General features: G+C 34.5%; 1 protein-coding gene across 1 annotated transcript in view; it reads left to right on the forward strand.

The window, feature by feature from the left end:
* The window catches only part of Dthd1 (death domain containing 1), a 62,515-nt gene that overhangs the window by 13,421 nt on the left and 31,950 nt on the right, over positions 1 to 17,144 (forward strand). The window contains 1 exon segment of the mRNA XM_071614787.1: positions 14,535 to 14,699. Within this exon segment, the coding sequence (XP_071470888.1) occupies positions 14,535 to 14,699 (165 nt within the window).

A 17,144-nucleotide genomic window follows, 5' to 3' on the forward strand; every position in this document is an offset into this window, starting at 1 on the left:
TTAATCAGAAGAATTTTGGAGATTCCAGTTTAAAATATAGTGGTCTTAAAGATTGAACTTTATTCTCCTCCAACATTAATGTCTATACTTATATTTTTTAAAAAGATAAGAGTTTAAACAACCTTAAAAATGGATTGTAGTTGATTGGTAACCTATTGCCAGAATCTAGTAAGTGTTTTTACTATTTATAGAGTGTATAGTAAGAATTAATACAAATAACTTGTGATTACCATGTACTTTATATTATAAAACAAAGCAACTCCATTGGCCTGAAAGATAACAGGAAAAACCATGTGTGTCTATATTTTCTGATTTATATATATCAAAGTGAACACAAATTTACCTCTATAATCCATAAATACCATCCTTTATTCATTACTTATTCTTTTTAAAGCATTATAGTTATAAGTAGTGCTTGTATTCATTTTGACAAAATCATACATGCTTGGAATTTTATCTTATTCCCTTTCCTCCCCCCTTTCCATGCTCTCCTCTCTCCTCCTTTCTCCTTCCTCTACCCTACTGGTCTTCTTTTTGCATGTTTATTTATTTTTCATTGATACTTTTACCTATAGATAAGGTGAAATTCCCTGTGATATATTCATATTTGTATATAACATAATTTTATTAAATTCATTCCACTTTTCCTCCCCTTTCTTGTCCCCCTTCCTTCTATGCTCTCAATCTCCTTCTGTTCCACTGATCTTCCCTATATTCTGGTGGTATTCCATCCCTGCTCCACACTTTCTCTACTTTGTTCTCTTTGTTCTGCTCTAGCTTCTACGTATGAGAGGAAACATATGACACTTGATTTTCTGAGTCTGGTTTATTTCACTTAGCATGATGTTCTCCAGTTCCATGCATTTACTGGCAAACCCCATAATAACTTTCTTTATTATGGCTAAGTAAAATTCATATATACTCTGGAGATATATATATATATATATATATATATATATATATATATATATATATATATATAATAAAACTAATAGATATAATATATATGGCTATTATATATTGATATGGCATTATTGTTATTGCAGGCTGATTTTGGTACTTTTGGATAAATACCAAGGAGTGAGATAGCTAGGTCATACGGTGACTCCATTTTTAGTTTTTTGAGGAATCTCCATACTACTTGCCAGAGTAGTAGTTGTACTAATTTACAGTCCCACCAATAATGAATGAGTGTACACTTCCCCCCCCCCCCACATCCTCCTCAACATTTAATATATTTGTGTTTTTGATAATTGTCATTCTGACTGGAGCAAAATTAAATCTTAGTGTTGTTTTTATTTTTGTTTTCCTGAGTGCTAGATACGTTGAACATTATTTTATACATTTGTTGGCCATTTGTGTTTCTTCTTTTGACAAATGTTAGTTCTTTTGCCCGATTATTCATGTTAACTTTCTTGAGTTCTTTGTAGATTAATATTCCTTGTCAAAGACTTTTTCCTACTCTGTACACTCTCTCTTGACTCCCTTAGTCATTTTTATTTGCTGAGATGAAGCTTTTTAAATTTGATGGCATCCCAGCTACTGATTCTTGCTTTTATTTCTTGAGTTTTAGGAGTCTTGTTGAGTAAGTCAGTGCCTGCACCTAAATGATGGAATGTTGATTTTGTGTTTCTTTCTAATAGTTGCAAGATTTCTGTCCTAATTCTTAAGTCTTTGATCCATATTGATTTGACTTCTGTGCAGAGTGAGAAATAGAAAGCTAGTTTCATTCTTCTACATATTAATATCCAGTTTTTCCAGAATCATTTGTTAAAAAGGCTATCTTTTCTCCAACATGTATTTTTGGCAACTTTGTCACGTATCAGATGGCTGTAAGTATATGGGTTTGTCTTTGTGTTTTCTATTCTGTTCCATGTGTCTTCATGTCTACTTTGAAGCCAATACCATGTTATTTTTCTTACTGTAACTCTGTACTGTAATTTGAGATTGGGTATTGCAATACTTCCTGTATCAGTATCAGTTTTCTTGCTCAGAATTGTTTTGACTATTCTTCATCTTTTATTCTTTCAAATGAATTTAAGGACTTTTCTTTTTTTAGTTCTGTGAACAATGTCATTAGTATTTTGGTATTTTTATGGCGATTGCATTGAATCTATAGATTGCTTTTAGTAATACATCTATTCTGATAATATTAATTCTACTTATCTAAGAACATGAGCGGTCTTTCCATCATCTTCAATTTCTTTCTGCAGTAATTTCTAATTTGCATTGTGGAGATTTTTCACCTCCTTGATTAGATAAATTCCCCAATTTGTTGTTGTTGTTGTAGATGTTACTGTAAAACGGAATTTTTTTCTGATTTCTTTGTCAGCAAAATCACTGTTGGAGTATAGGAAAGCTATTGATTTATCAATATTGATTTTGTGTGCTATTTACTTTGCTGAATTCATTGATTAGCTCAAGAAGCTTTCTAGTGAAATATTTTTGGTTCTTCCAGATATAGAATTATGTTATCAGCAAACAGAGATAGTTTGACTTCTTTTCCTATTTATATCCCTTTAATTTTCCTCTGTTGCCTGATTGCTCTGGCTAGAGCTTTAAGAACTATATTGAATAGAAAAAGCAAGAGTGGACATCCTTATCTTGTTCCTGATCTTAAAGAAATTGCTTTCCATTTTTCTTCATTCAAGATGATGTTGACTTAGATTCTGTCATATAAAGCTTTTGTAACGTTGAGATAAGTTTCTTCTATCCCTATTTTCTCCAGAATTTTAAAAATTCGAACCTTACAGTTACACATAATAGTTGGGTTTATTCCAGCATTTTTCACATGCATGGGTGCTGGATTTTATCAAAGGCTTTTGCTGCATCTGTTGAGATAGAGTCATACGATTCTTATTCTTAATTCATTTTTAAGTGGTAAATTACATTTATCCACAAATACAATTTTTGAGTTATGAGTTCATTTGCCCCTCCTTTTCTATAGTTCCACATCTGTCACAAATAGCAGGGCAGAATATAGAGAGAAGTTGGTGGCATTGTATTGAATTGTCAGGAATGAAACTCCCACAAATGCACAGATAGAGGCAAATGCAATAAGAGCCTGGTAGAAACATGTCCTGGAGGTGACATGTTTTCACGAACTCATCCTATTGAAAACCTCAGAAACCTAGTCAGCACATGTAGGAGAAGGTCTCTATTGAATCTAGAGGAATCATACTGAGGAAAAATATTGAGGAAATCTTCGCCAAACACTGAAGATTTCCCTCCAAATCTGAGAAAAAGATTCAATGGCTACCACTGAAAATGGTTGGTTAGTGAACATTTAACCAAGGATAAGAAAAAAAAATTCTACATGGTGTTTTAACAAAATAAAAAACAAGATTTCAAAAGAAGAGCAAAGACAACATTGAAAACTCATAGAAATATTGAGAGACTGTCATTTTGGTATTTTGTAGTCATTGGAACAATAAAAATTACAGATTATTGGAGATTATTATAGAACTCTATTTTGTGAGTTTAATGTTGCTCAGTAAGCATACTTAAAAAGAAAGAAAAAAAGAAAAAGAAAGGAAGGAAGGAAGGAAGGAAGGAAGGAAGGAAGGAAGGAAGGAAGGAAGGAAAACAAAACCCAGGAACAGAAAGTCATCAGGATAGACCAGGAAAAGATAAAAGGACATTAGGATAAGGTAGTATAAGATAACAAGCTCAGATGAAAAAGGATCAAAGTATGATAAAGAATCATTACAATGTGGCATAAACTAATTATTTGTTTGAAGGAGACCAAACAATCATAAAAAAGCAAAAATCAAAGGCATAATTGAATTTAATTTTCTGACGTTGATTAAAGACTTGAGTTAGAAAGTGCTGACTGATGACTAGAAAATAATCATGTAAAGCGATCTACATCTAGCTTCAATGTGGTGTTATGGTTTGAGTCCAAAATATCTCCCAAAAGCTGAAGTGTTGAAAGCATGGTCCCCTATACAACAAGACTTGGAGAAGTAACTTTGAGGCAATGAGTGGATCATGAGGGCTCTCACCTCATCAGTGGATTAACCCACTGGTGTATGGACTGCGGGGAGGTGGGACTTGTTGGAGGAGGTAGGTCACTGGGGTTGCACCTGGAAAGGACCCTCAGCCCCTTTCTCTCTCTTTCTCTGCTTTCCAGCTGCCATAATGTGAGTAGCTTTCCTTTGCCACACCCTTCTGCCTCACCTCAGGCTGAGGGCTTGGCTGACTATGGACTCAGACCTCTGAAACCATGAGCCAAAATAAACCTTTCTTCCTCTAAGTTGTTCTTGTCAGGTATTTGATTCTCAGCAATACAAAGCTGACTAACATGCGTGGCAAACTCAAACATAGGATTAAATAAAACATAAATTCATAAGCCTCCATCAGCAAAAAATAGATTAAGTAAAAAGGAATACAATCAATATGAACTCAGTCTTATTCTTGGCAGCACTAATATCAGTGGGGAGGGTGGTAGGGGGAACAGACTCAAAGTCCTAAAAGGAAACATGTGGAAATAGAATTTTCACCAAGATAAAGTAAAATATTTTGCTGTTTTTTTAAAAAAATATAGGGCTCAAAAATGTACTACTTATATATTCTTAAATAGATAAGCAGATAAAAGTTAAAGATGATTTAATAAAATAAATTCAAGATAGCAAGAATGATAAACTCTTAAACTTTATTTTTAAAAAATCCAGCATTGATGGATCAAGGAGCTTGATATCAAATCAGAGACACGCCGTCTGATAGAAGAAAAATTTGGCTACGATCTACATACTGTGGGGTCGGGCTCCAAATTCCTCAATAGGACACCCATAGCACAAAAGTTAATAACTAGAATCAACAAATGGGACTTACTCAAACTAAAAAGTTTTTTCTCAGCAAAAGAAACAATAAGAGAGGTAAATAGAGAGCCTACATCCTGGGAACAAATCTTTACTCCTCACACTTCAGATAGAGCCCTAATATCCAGAGTATACAAAGAACTCAAAAAATTAGACAATAAGAGAACAAACAACCCAATCAACAAATGGGCCAAGGACCTGAACAGACACTTCTCAGAGGAGGACATACAATCAATCAACAAGTACATGAAAAAATGCTCACCATCTCTAGCAGTCAGAGAAATGCAAATCAAAACCACCCTAAGATACCATCTCACTCTAGTTAGATTGGCAGCCATTATGAAGTCAAACAACAACAAGTGCTGGCGAGGATGTGGGGAAAAGGGTACACTTGTACATTGCTGGTGGGACTGCAAATTGGTGCAGCCAATTTGGAAAGCAGTATGGAGATTTCTTGGAAAGCTGGGAATGGAGCCACCATTTGACCCAGCTATTCCCCTTCTTGGTCTATTCCCTAAAGACCTAAAAAGAGCATGCTACAGGGACACTGCTACATCGATGTTCATAGCAGCACAATTCACAATAGCAAGACTGTGGAACCAACCTAGATGCCCTTCAATAGATGAATGGATAAAAAAAATGTGGCATTTATACACAATGGAGTATTACTCTGCATTAAAAAATGACAAAATCATAGAATTTACAGGGAAATGGATGGCATTAGAGCAGATTATGCTAAGTGAAGCTAGCCAATCCCTAAAAAACAAATGCCAAATGTCTTCTTTGATATAAGGAGAGTAACTAAGAACAGAGTAGGGTCGAAGAGCATGAGAAGAAGATTAACATTTAACAGGGATGAGAGGTGGGAGGGAAAGGGAGAGAGAAGGGAAATTGCATGGAAATGGAAGGAGACCCTCAGAGTTATACAAAAGTACATACAAGAGGAAGTGAGGGGAAAGGGAAAAATAATACAAGGGGGACAAATGAATGTCAGTAGAGGGGGCAGAGAGAGAAGAGGGGAAGGGAGGGGAGGGGAGGGGGCATAGTAGAGGATAGGAAAGGCAGCAGAACACAACAGACACTAGTATGGCAATATGTAAATCAATGGATGTGTAACTGATGTGATTCTGCAATCTGTATATGGGGTAAAAATGGGAGTTCATAACCCACTTGAATCAAAGTGTGAAATATGATATATCAAGAACTATGTAATGTTTTGAACAGCCAACAATAAAAAATTAAAAAAAAAGAAACAGAAAAAAAAATCCAGCATTGAACATAAATAATATGAAAGTCAAAAAAAAAAAAAAAAAAAAGAAAGAAAGAAACAGGAAAAAATGTTTGGTTGTTATTTTCCACGTTCATGGTCAGTGCAACCCTTCTGAGTTTCCAGTTTTATGACTGAATTTGTTCCAGCTCCCTCTTTGAGGCTGTTGATTTAAACTCTAGCATCCAGCTCCTGGTGCATGGTTGGGGTCTGGGAGAAGAGGCTGACAGCCAAAGGCATGTCCATGGGCTTAGTCGCTCAAATTCCCTTGAAGGAAGAAAATTCTTGCTTTTTGTGATCTTCTATTTCAAATCTAAAGGATTTTTCTCTTCAGCTCTGATATTTGTGTGTGTGTGTGTGTGTGTGTGTGTGTAATGGGAAGATGGCTCTTTGTTATCATTTCATTTGCAAATTTTCCAGCAGTCTCCACTTCTTTGCCTTTGCACATGATCTGTCTACTAAGGAAATCTTTTTTCTACCACACCTAATTGAAGAACCCTTGACTGTGTGAGCTCTTTCCTTCTCAGTGAAGACATCCTGAGATCTCTAGGAGAGATTAAATGCTCTTCTCTTTGGGCCAGCTCATTCTCTGTTTCAACCTGTATTTTACTGTAATAATATGTATTCTTTTTTCCATTTATTATTACTTAGGACAATTGCAAGATGGTGCTTTAAAAACATTAGGTAAATTAAATAAACAGGAGCGAATGTGTGTAAGCTTAAATTGCATGACTAATTTGATTATACTTTCTGACAATGTCAAATTGATATATTATACTATTCTTTGTTATTATTAGTGCCATAGTAAATACATTTTCTCCATCTAGTGGAACACAAAGCAAGCAAATGAGAATCCATTTCAACTTGTTATTTACATTCTTTTCCCCTAAAGTGAAATCCTATCGAACATTTTCTATGGAAACAGAAGCATCATGAAATAGTAATCCATACTTCACAAAATAAAAAGGATCAAAATTATTTCAGGCCAAAGCATAGTCTGAATATTAAGAATAAAAGATCTGTATTTGATCACATTTTTTCATATCTGAATGATTTCTGGAAAAAGGATAAAGAGATTTCATTATGAGCCAGAGGACTAGGGATGTAGCTCAGTGATTGAGTGCTGTCTAGTATGTACAAGACCCTGGGTTTGATCCCCAGAATCACCAAAAAGTGAAAAATAAAATTACGAGCTAGGAAATATTTCACAATGACAGTGAAAAGGAAAAATCATTGCTTAAATAAAAACATTCCATATTATGAAAGATATATTTTAGAGAGGTAGTAAGGAAAATACCTTTTTGTCCACGAAACATGACATATTCTATATACTGCTATTGTTTTTAATATCTTGCTTGAATGCAATGTGTGAGTCATACCAAGAATATTTGTAAAATATACATACATCATATCACATAATAAAAGAGATAACGGATTATGCTCCTACATAACTTAAGAAACTAAACATCATTAATGAAATTTCTCCTCCTTACTTGTCCCTCTCTTGTCCTATCCCATTTTCCCCTACTTCAGTTGCTTCTCATCCCCACCAAAGTTAAATGCTAGTCTGAAATTTTGCATCAGTGCTTGCTTTCATTCTTTTTTGTTTGACCAAACATACTTGCTTGCATCCCTATGCAAGGTCTCATTCCTTTTCTGCAGTGCTCTGCAGGCCACAAGTGAGTTGCAGAGACAGCTGTAGTCCTGTGGGAAGGTACCAGATGGACAAGGGCATGGATTCTGAGAAAACCAGTCACCAGGGATGCATTTCAGCGACTACCTCCCATGTGTGGCATAAGATTCTAGGATGACAGTGCTTTTTAAAATCCCTGGGGCTGTAACTGCACTCACTCTTTATGGATACTATTATGGATGTTAGAAAGACCACAATGGAGACAATGATGCAGTGGGTACACTTTTCCATTTTATCCACTCTGCCCAAGTTTCAATATATGTATTTGAAGCAGCCTTTTTCGAAATTCCATATTTCCTTTCTTTTCTTATATTTTCTATCTGTCTCTGTGTTATAAGCTCTGTGTTCTTTTTTCTTCACATTTCAGTTTAAAAAGACAATACCAAAAATATTTTACACTTAAAAATCTACTTTTATATGTCATTTGAATTGCTGTTTTGGACAAATATTACTTTTTTATTTTTTAAAGTTCTATTTGGCTCTTATTGAAATTTCCTCAGTCATTTCTGATAGTCTCTTGCTGCCTGTTTTTTTCTTCTTGAGAGTGTCCTTTATTTTACTTGACTTTCCACATGTTCTCATCCCCCATCTTCAGTCTTTGAAGTACTTTGATTTGTTGCCTCCTTCTGTTGACTGTCCATGGTATTCACCTCCTCATTTGTTTGGAAACTTTAATTTGTGAGCGTGTACTGGTGCACTTTTGCCTGAGTACATTGGAGCTACCTTCCTCCAGATGGTATCTGTTCTTGCCTCTGCTGAGAATCAGCTGCTACTTCCCTGGAACTACTTCAGCCTCCTTATGAAGGTGCATCTTTCCATTTGGCTGTGATGACAAGGATTGGCGGCTTTATGTTCTGCTTATTTGATTATTGCTTCTAGTTGTTTGCTCATAAATACTAAATTGCTGGAAAGGCATTTTTCCTCATAGTAATCCCATTGTTCCTTTCTGGTTGCTAATAAGTGCAATCTTGGCTTTACACATTTTTTGGGAAGAAGTTTGGGGAATTCTTTTAAGATTCCCCTTCTTGCAAAGCCAAAAAATTGTATAAATAAAAAAAATCAAGTACGTCAGCATCTAGGTGTTCTGTATTACGGAGCGACAGGTCTCAGATCATTCATTTCCAATTTGTCTTTTATAGTTCTGTTTTATATGTGATATCAGTAATATTTTAGAGAAGCAACTAAAGAAATAAACAATAATTTTATAGATAACAAAAGCAAATGTTCTGTATTTTCCCTTGTGCTTATGTACTATATGGTTAACACAGGAAAATCTCATTTACTAGAATAAAATAGTTTCAGTAAATCATTGAAACAAATGTTTTCTGAAAAAATAAGATTTTTATTATTTATCAAACTTGAAAATAGAGTATTTGAAATATTTTTACTTACTTTCATATATACCATTGTCCTTAAGAATATAAAGTTGTGAATTGAAATGTCAAAGGAAATTTTAATTTTTCTTTAAATCAAAGAGAAACAACCTTTGAAAAGTTCTTAGTAATATCTATTTCTACTTGTTAAGATAAAGTATTGAGATGACTTGGAGCAAAAAAATTTTTTATCATGGGAAAAACTTTTGAATGTTCTTTGTATGGTATTAGCACATTTGTGGAAAGATAGGAAAGGTAAAACAGGGCACTCTTGGACTTGAGAAAGAACACTTGAGATATATATATATACATATATATATATATAGATACATATATATATATATCTCAAGTGTTTTATATATATATAAAGTTTTGTTTTATATATATATAAAGTTTTTATATATATATAAAGTTTTGTCTACATAACACCTTATTTTTGGGAATTGTACTACAATTTCTAGAAAATGCCCTTTCTATCCATGTGGGTACAATGGTGACTTCCATGTTTATTCATGTCACTACTTACAATTAAACACTTGGCCCCAAATAGGCTGTTCACAATTCCCTAATGTTTGAAAGTTTGATGTGGGAAGGGTCTTGGACCCAGAAATAGCAAGGTCAGTTTCCTGGGTAGTCAAATTCTCGAATGTAAAACTCTGAATTTTCTACTGTATAAAAAAATTCTCACTAGTAACTGAGAGGAAAAAAATGGAAAGATGCAGAGGTAAAAAATAAATAGATAGGGATGATCTTTGACAGATAAATAGATAAAAATGTGCAATATGTATAGATAAATAGATATAGACATATCTATATCTATATAGATATGCCTATCTCTATCTGTCTATATATCTAGAGACCAAATTTTGAGTGAAATAAGTCAGACTCAGAAAAGTAGTATGTTTTCTCTCATACATGGAATCTAAAAAAGTAAACAAAATAAACAAATAAAAAGGGAGACCAGTAGGGTAGAAGGGGACTTAGGGAGACGGACAAAAGAGGGTGAGGGTGTATGGTGAGTGAAATTAATCAAATTATGTTTTTAATGTATGCATAAATATACCGCAGTGAAACCCACTATAGTGTATAATTAATATGCTCAAATAAAATAATTTAAAATACTCATTTAAAAATAAAACAAATCCATTTCAACAAAAAGAAAAAAAAGATGATTTTGAAATCAAATACAGCTTTTCTCTGAAATCTTCAATATTTGTCTATATTTGCTCCATTAACTAACAGGTATTATTTTAATTGATTCATTTTTATAATTGGGTACAATTGTTTTGGGTTTCTATTACTTTCCTAAAAGAATCTTAACAATGACACCGAATTTATCTACATACTTCTTGGTGCATGGGGCTTTTTATCCCTGGGAATGATGGGTAAATGCGCAGAGTGGAAACAGCTTCTTGAAAAAGAAGGGATGGAAGTCATTGCTACCTTTTTCTGTGAGGGATAGCATTACTGAAACATTTCTGTTGGATTGAGATGGATATTCAGAAGTCAGCTAGCAAGAAAAAAAAATGGCTTAAAGGAGAAGGGAATTTGAATGCCTGACCTACGTATGTCAATAGGTAGGCCATGAACAAAACATGGGGACTTTCTAGCACCACAGACAGTCCTTTGGAATAAAGACTGTGTGTGCAGGTTGGGGACCAGAGTCAGTGGGCTCACTAAGATACAGTGGGGGCTTAAGCTCAGGGTGGGATAACTGAATTAAATATAAGCATAATAATGAGAAAAGATTTGTCTTATAGTTTCTTTTTAATTCTTGAAAAACTACAGTTAAATTAGTGACCTGAGCTGGTACAATAGTGGAGCAGTGTGGCATCACATCACACGAATCCTCTGCCCTCACCAGCAGTGAGACAGCAACACAGCCAAGCATAAGAGAAGGAAGACCATGCAAAAGACAGCTCACTGCCTAGATTATCCGCCTGTGTTCTCTGCAAGATGACTGTAACTGGGACTAATGGCACCTAGGACTAAAACCCTGAAAGTTCATGAGCCTTAGTCAGAAGTGATAGTTGAATCAAGAAAGAACTTTTCTCTTAGTGTTATGATAGGGACTGGTCATTTGAATTGATATCCAAAGGTTATATATTAGTTACAAATGTTGAAATTAGGATGCATGATTTGACACAGAATATAGTTACTATTTTACAAGCCAAATAAAAAACCAGGTAGAAAAAGACTACTAGACATCCATTAAAATATTGTAGCATTTGCCTCTAGGCAATGTAACTAGGTGTACTTTTCTTTTTCCATTTACTTTTCTATTTTAAAATAGTTGTATAATCAACATGCATAACCTAGAATGGGAAAAAAATTAATTTTTTGAGTGTAGCATGCCATTTAAAATCAGTACTTTAATAGCTAAATTATAGTTTTCTGAGAAAAAGTTAATGACATTTACATTTAAATGACTATGCATTATGCATACCACAAAGGAAATATTCTGAAAGTAAAATATGATATGTGATTTTGATGATATGATTGCTTGCCAAATTATGCATTATACTATTTCTTTTCACAAATAAAGAAACATGTGCATTTTAATCAGTATTCTCTATGAGCATGGTTCTGTCAGTGTACCTTTTGGCCAGGATAAAGTCTGGTCATTATTGAATTAACAAATTGTTTTAATAAGGGTTTGCTATAGTTTATGCAACTATGATGATATCATAGTTAGGTTTTGTGGATCCTTAAAAGTACCATTCATTGTTAGACAATAATAGCTGTCAAATTAAAAAAAATGTTGTTAGTTGTAGGTGGACACAATATTATTATTATTGTTATTATTATTATTATTATTATTATTTTGTGGTGCTGAAGATTGAACTCAGTGCCTCACACATGCTAGGCGAGTGCTCTACCACTGAGCTACAATCTCAGTCCCTTAAATTTATTCCTGAAAACAGTTTTTAGTGGCAGAAAAGCAAATTGAAAGTGTTTAAGTGAAAAGGAAATTTTTTGGTCTATATAAATGAAACGTCTATGGCTACATTCATCTTTATAATTTTTTTAATCAAGAAGATCCTCTTTTCTTCTTTTTTCTTCTTTTCTCCTCCTTTTCTTCCTTTCCTTCTTTTCTTTCTCTTCCTCCTCTTTCTTCTTTCTTGACTGTGCCAACTACAGTCTCTGACTTGCCTGCCCCTTATGCTGGCAATGTGGCTCTACTACATATTTAGAGCTACTGTTCATGGAAAGAGCATAGTTCTTTTCTCCAAGTATATGCATAAAAGCCCATGGCTTAATTCTCATTCCCAATCTGATATAAATCCATCTCTGAAAATTTCACTGAAACAAGAAGGAAGATATAGTGCAGATTAGCCTAGGTTATGTTAGGATGACAAAACTACCAAACCCCAAGGATTTGTAACAATAGTCTTTATGTCTCACATATACTGTGTGGCCATCAGAGGTAGGCTGCCTCTCAAAACGTTCTCACTCTAGGATGTAGGCAGATGGAGCAAGTACTGGTTGATTGCTGTTATAGTGGTAGAAGAAAGACCGTTGGATGGATCCATTAGCAACAAAATGCATGGACTCAAAGTGACACATCTATCTTTCCTATACAATTAATTATCCAGAACTAGACATATGGTTCCACTGAACCACAGGGGCCAGGACATGCTAGGAATGTTTCTTTTGAGTTGTAGCACATTTTCCACATCATGTACTATGAACAAGGAGAAATTGGATATTTGGTGAACAGCACTGATGAATGCCAATTATATTCACTCCAGGATCTGGTGATGGGGTCATCTCATCACACTTGGGAACCTATAGTCTCCCACAGAAAAATTTAAACTATTGGTAGAAAAAAAAGTGAATAGTTGCTTCCAGAAAAAAAAAAGTCAACATTATACTTAATTAACTCAATTTATGGTAAATGACCAAGGTTCTTATTGAGTCAACCTTCCTGTGTGAATAAATTAACTACCAGGGGTTAAAATTTTACCATCTCTGTGGTTATAATCCAACAGCCAAAAGCGAAATATTTTTACCCTACTCTTGATTTTAATTTGGTTTATCTCCTGAAATAACCAATAAAGATTTTTCAAGGCAGATATTTTAAATCTTGTGCAATTAGTAGTCGCTAGGTACTAAGACAGCTAAATCTGTTAAACTATGGTGGATTTAAGTCTACAACCCCAAAATAGATGTGCTCCTAAAAGAGATGTGGGATTCATACTTGTATCTTCATTCTTGTACTTAGCTAGAATGTTTCTATTCCCTTTTGAGTTGTAGCACTTTTTCCACCTAAGACACTCAGCATCCAGGACTTTCCTTCTTTTGGCTTTGAGGAACAGATAACCTCTCAAATGAATTCCAGAAAAAAATTATTATAATGCCACAATAGTTAAGCTCTAATTTTCCCATCTTGAGGATTTTTGCATCTCATTAATCTTCTACTTTCTTCTGTAGCATCTATTTTCCTCTCTTAAATCTATTAATTTCCATCTCCAGCGCACTACAGCTGAAGGAAGGTGACAAGTTACGTTCTCTGAGCTTCTTACTTAATTCCAAAGAAAGAGAATAAAACTGGCTGATGTTAGAAGTTGATCTACTGTTAAACCACTTCTGGTTGGTGAGAAGTATCATGAGGCATTTACAACTGCTCCTTTCAGGACCTTTGTTTGACAGGTTATGTGAGAAGAAAAATTATGCAAGAAAGCTAACTGACTATGCTTGATTAGATTGAGGCTATTAATACTACTTCTTATACTCACTACAGTTATAAGTGATTTATAATTATACAAGTATCACTTAAACCTAAGATGTAGGTAATACAATTATTCTCATGTTATAGACACGAAAACTGGCATATAGGCACACCAAATAAATTCCCATGGTCATTTGTGAATAAGAGGCAAAGCCACTGAAGAGTTGAAACTGGGCAGTTCCGTAACAGAATCTGTGGTGCTATGTGTTACACTGCATGACTACTCTTGGCTATTCTAAAACATTTGGTTTATATTAGGAAGATCATTAATGATTTCAAGAGTTCCCTTTTACCTCTTTTGCCAGTGGTAAAATGTTTCTCATTCTCAAAATCTCATTTTTAAAATCAGCATTTTCACTTTGCAAGCTTCCCTGAGCATTTCACATCTGCTCCTAAACCACTATCTACCTTCCTTTAATTACCATACAGATCACCTTGTAATCAGATAATCTTTTGATGCCATGTGCTTAGGTAGGCAAGGGCTGTATCTACTTATCTTTGTATTCCTGGTGTCTGGTGTAATTACTGGAACATAACATATACTTAATGGATTATTATTGAATTATTCACTTGATGAAAGAATGAATGCATTATATATGGTGTACGTTAAATAAAATTTACCAATTTCTCTTCTGCTGCCTTTATATAGGACAAAAAGTGCTTCCACAAGAAAACTTGGGAACAATACCTGTGAATCTTTGAAATTACTGGGATACAGAAGCCAAGACACTGGTTGGTTTGGGCTTGATGATGTTGTGGTGAGAACCATCCCGAGTGGCTTGATATCATTTGAATTGCATGAACATTTAGAGAGGTAATATAGTACTAAATGATTGGAGTTGATTTTCTCTCCTGATGGTCTATCTTTGATGTTTGTGGAAATCCAATCACAGGATTGGATTTTAATTCCTCAAATAAGAATAAAAATCCCTTTAAAGATCTGCTTAAAATATAAACTAGAATTGACATGAATATGCTGTTTGTAATTTCTTTCATGATAGTTTAAAACAAGTGCTTTTGGAAACCACTCATAACTTAGATTTCGTTTTATAGGTTTCTTTCAACTCCAGAATACTTTTAAAATAGCATCTTTGTTTCTGAAATTCACGGGGATAATAATTAACTGTTCATATCTATGCTCATCTCATAACTATGTATAGATGAACTGAATTGGTTATTTCAGTGCCCTCATTTTGCTTTCTCATTTCCATGTTTTCTAGACGGTCCATTATGAGGAGCATTTGAATCAGTTTTAAGGTTCATGAGGAGTAGACACTCATGAAGAGAGGGCAATCACCATCTCTAAAGATAGCCTTTATTTTATAATGAAAACTTTACATATACAATTATCTTGGATCAAAATTCTGTAGAAAAAAAATTCTAAAAGTGCAATTTATTTACTGAGGAGCCTCTTAGGCCAGTCTTGTAAGGAAATGAAAGGAGGTAGAGCCAGGGAAGAAGATAGGAAAACTCTGGTTCCAACTGAAGTCTTTCCCCAGCTGATACCTCAGGAGGGCTCTGGAGTACCAGGGGGCTTGGCTCTGTACCCTCACATCAGTCAGTCCTTGTCTGTGGGAGAAGGCTTCTCTGAATTAGGGGCAACTGGAGGGCAACTTCTGGAAATTAACTGAGAAATGACTGGTCTAACCTAGGGTTATGGGTCTGTATGAGTTTTCTAGTGCTGCTGTAACAAAATACCACATTCTGGATGACTTGAAACCTGGAAATTTATTGTTTCACAGTTCTAGTGACTGGGATTCCAAAACCAAAATGTTAGTAGGTTTTTTTTTCCTTCTGAGCACTGTGAGGAAAGGATCAGTTCCAAGGTTTTTATTGTCTTATAGATAGCAATATTCTTGTTCACATGGCGTTCTCTCTGTATGCCTTCCTGTGTTGAAAGATCCCCTTTTTGTGACACCATTTATATTGGGCTAGGGTCCACCCTAATGATCTTGCCTTAACTTGATTACCTCTGTAAAGACCCTTTCTCCAATTAAATTTACATTTTAAGCTAACTCTGGGTTAGTATTGCAACTTACGGATTTGAGGGTGGGGCACAATTCAACCCATAACAGAATTCATCATAAAAATTCTTACCACACAGGGGCTGGGGCTGTAGCTCAGTGGTAGAGTGCCTACCTTGCACGTGTGAGGCACTGGGTTCCATCCTCAGCACCTCATAAAAAAATTAATAAGTAAATAAAGATATTACATCCATCTACAATTAAAACGTATTAAAAATACTTACCACACAGAGATAGAGATGAATATTTCAGTTCCCACTTTATTATGGTATATATTTTCCATCCTATAAGGAGTAAATAGTTTATCTTAAAAGTATCTCTCTTCTATATTTTGAAGTAATACTTTGGTAATTCTAGTTAAAATATACTCATGCTCTGCTTAAAGACAGGCTATGTTCTGAGAAGTGCATAATTAGGTAGTTGTGGTATGATGTGAACGTCAGCATGTACTTAAACAACCTGTGTGGTATTGAGTACATCAGACCCAAGGCTGTGTGCTGTAGCCTACAAACTTGTAAAACAAGCTATTGTGCTAAATACTGCGGGCAATCTTGACACAAGAGTGTTTGTGTATCTAAATATATCTAAACAGAAAAGGTACAGTGCAAAAACAGTATAAAGATCAAAATGGTAGACTTATATAGGGCGCTTACCATGCATGGAGCTTGCAGGACTGGAAGTTGCTCTGTGTGAGTCAGTGAGGGTGTGGTGAGTGAATGAGAGAGCTAGGATCATATACTTTACACTTAGGCTGCACTAAATTGACAAAATAAATAAATAAATAAATAAATTAAAAACTTCACTAATGCATTAATTTGCTTACTATGACTATTTTTGCTTTATAAACTTTTAAAGTTGTTAGACTTTTGACTCCTTTGTAATAACACTTAAAGCACAAACACATTGTACAATTTAAAAAATATTTTCTTTTGTTATATCTTTAATCTCTAAGCTTTTTTCCTATTTTTAAAACTTGAATTAAAAATTAAAAAAAAAAAAACTTTTGTTAAAAACTAAGATGCAAACACACATATTAGCCTTAATCTACACAGGGTCAGGGTCATCAGTATCTGACTTCCAACTTGGCATCATCATGTCCCCCTGGAAGCTCTACAGGAGCAATGAAATATTTGGAGCTGTCATCTCCTATAAGACAATGCCTTCTTGAATACCCCAGAGGAACCTGCCTGAATCTGGTTTATTGTTAGCATCTTTTATATAAATAAAATAAAATC

The sequence above is a fragment of the Marmota flaviventris genome, chromosome 7, assembly GCF_047511675.1.
Source record: "Marmota flaviventris isolate mMarFla1 chromosome 7, mMarFla1.hap1, whole genome shotgun sequence".
NCBI classification, from domain to species: Eukaryota; Metazoa; Chordata; class Mammalia; order Rodentia; family Sciuridae; genus Marmota; species Marmota flaviventris.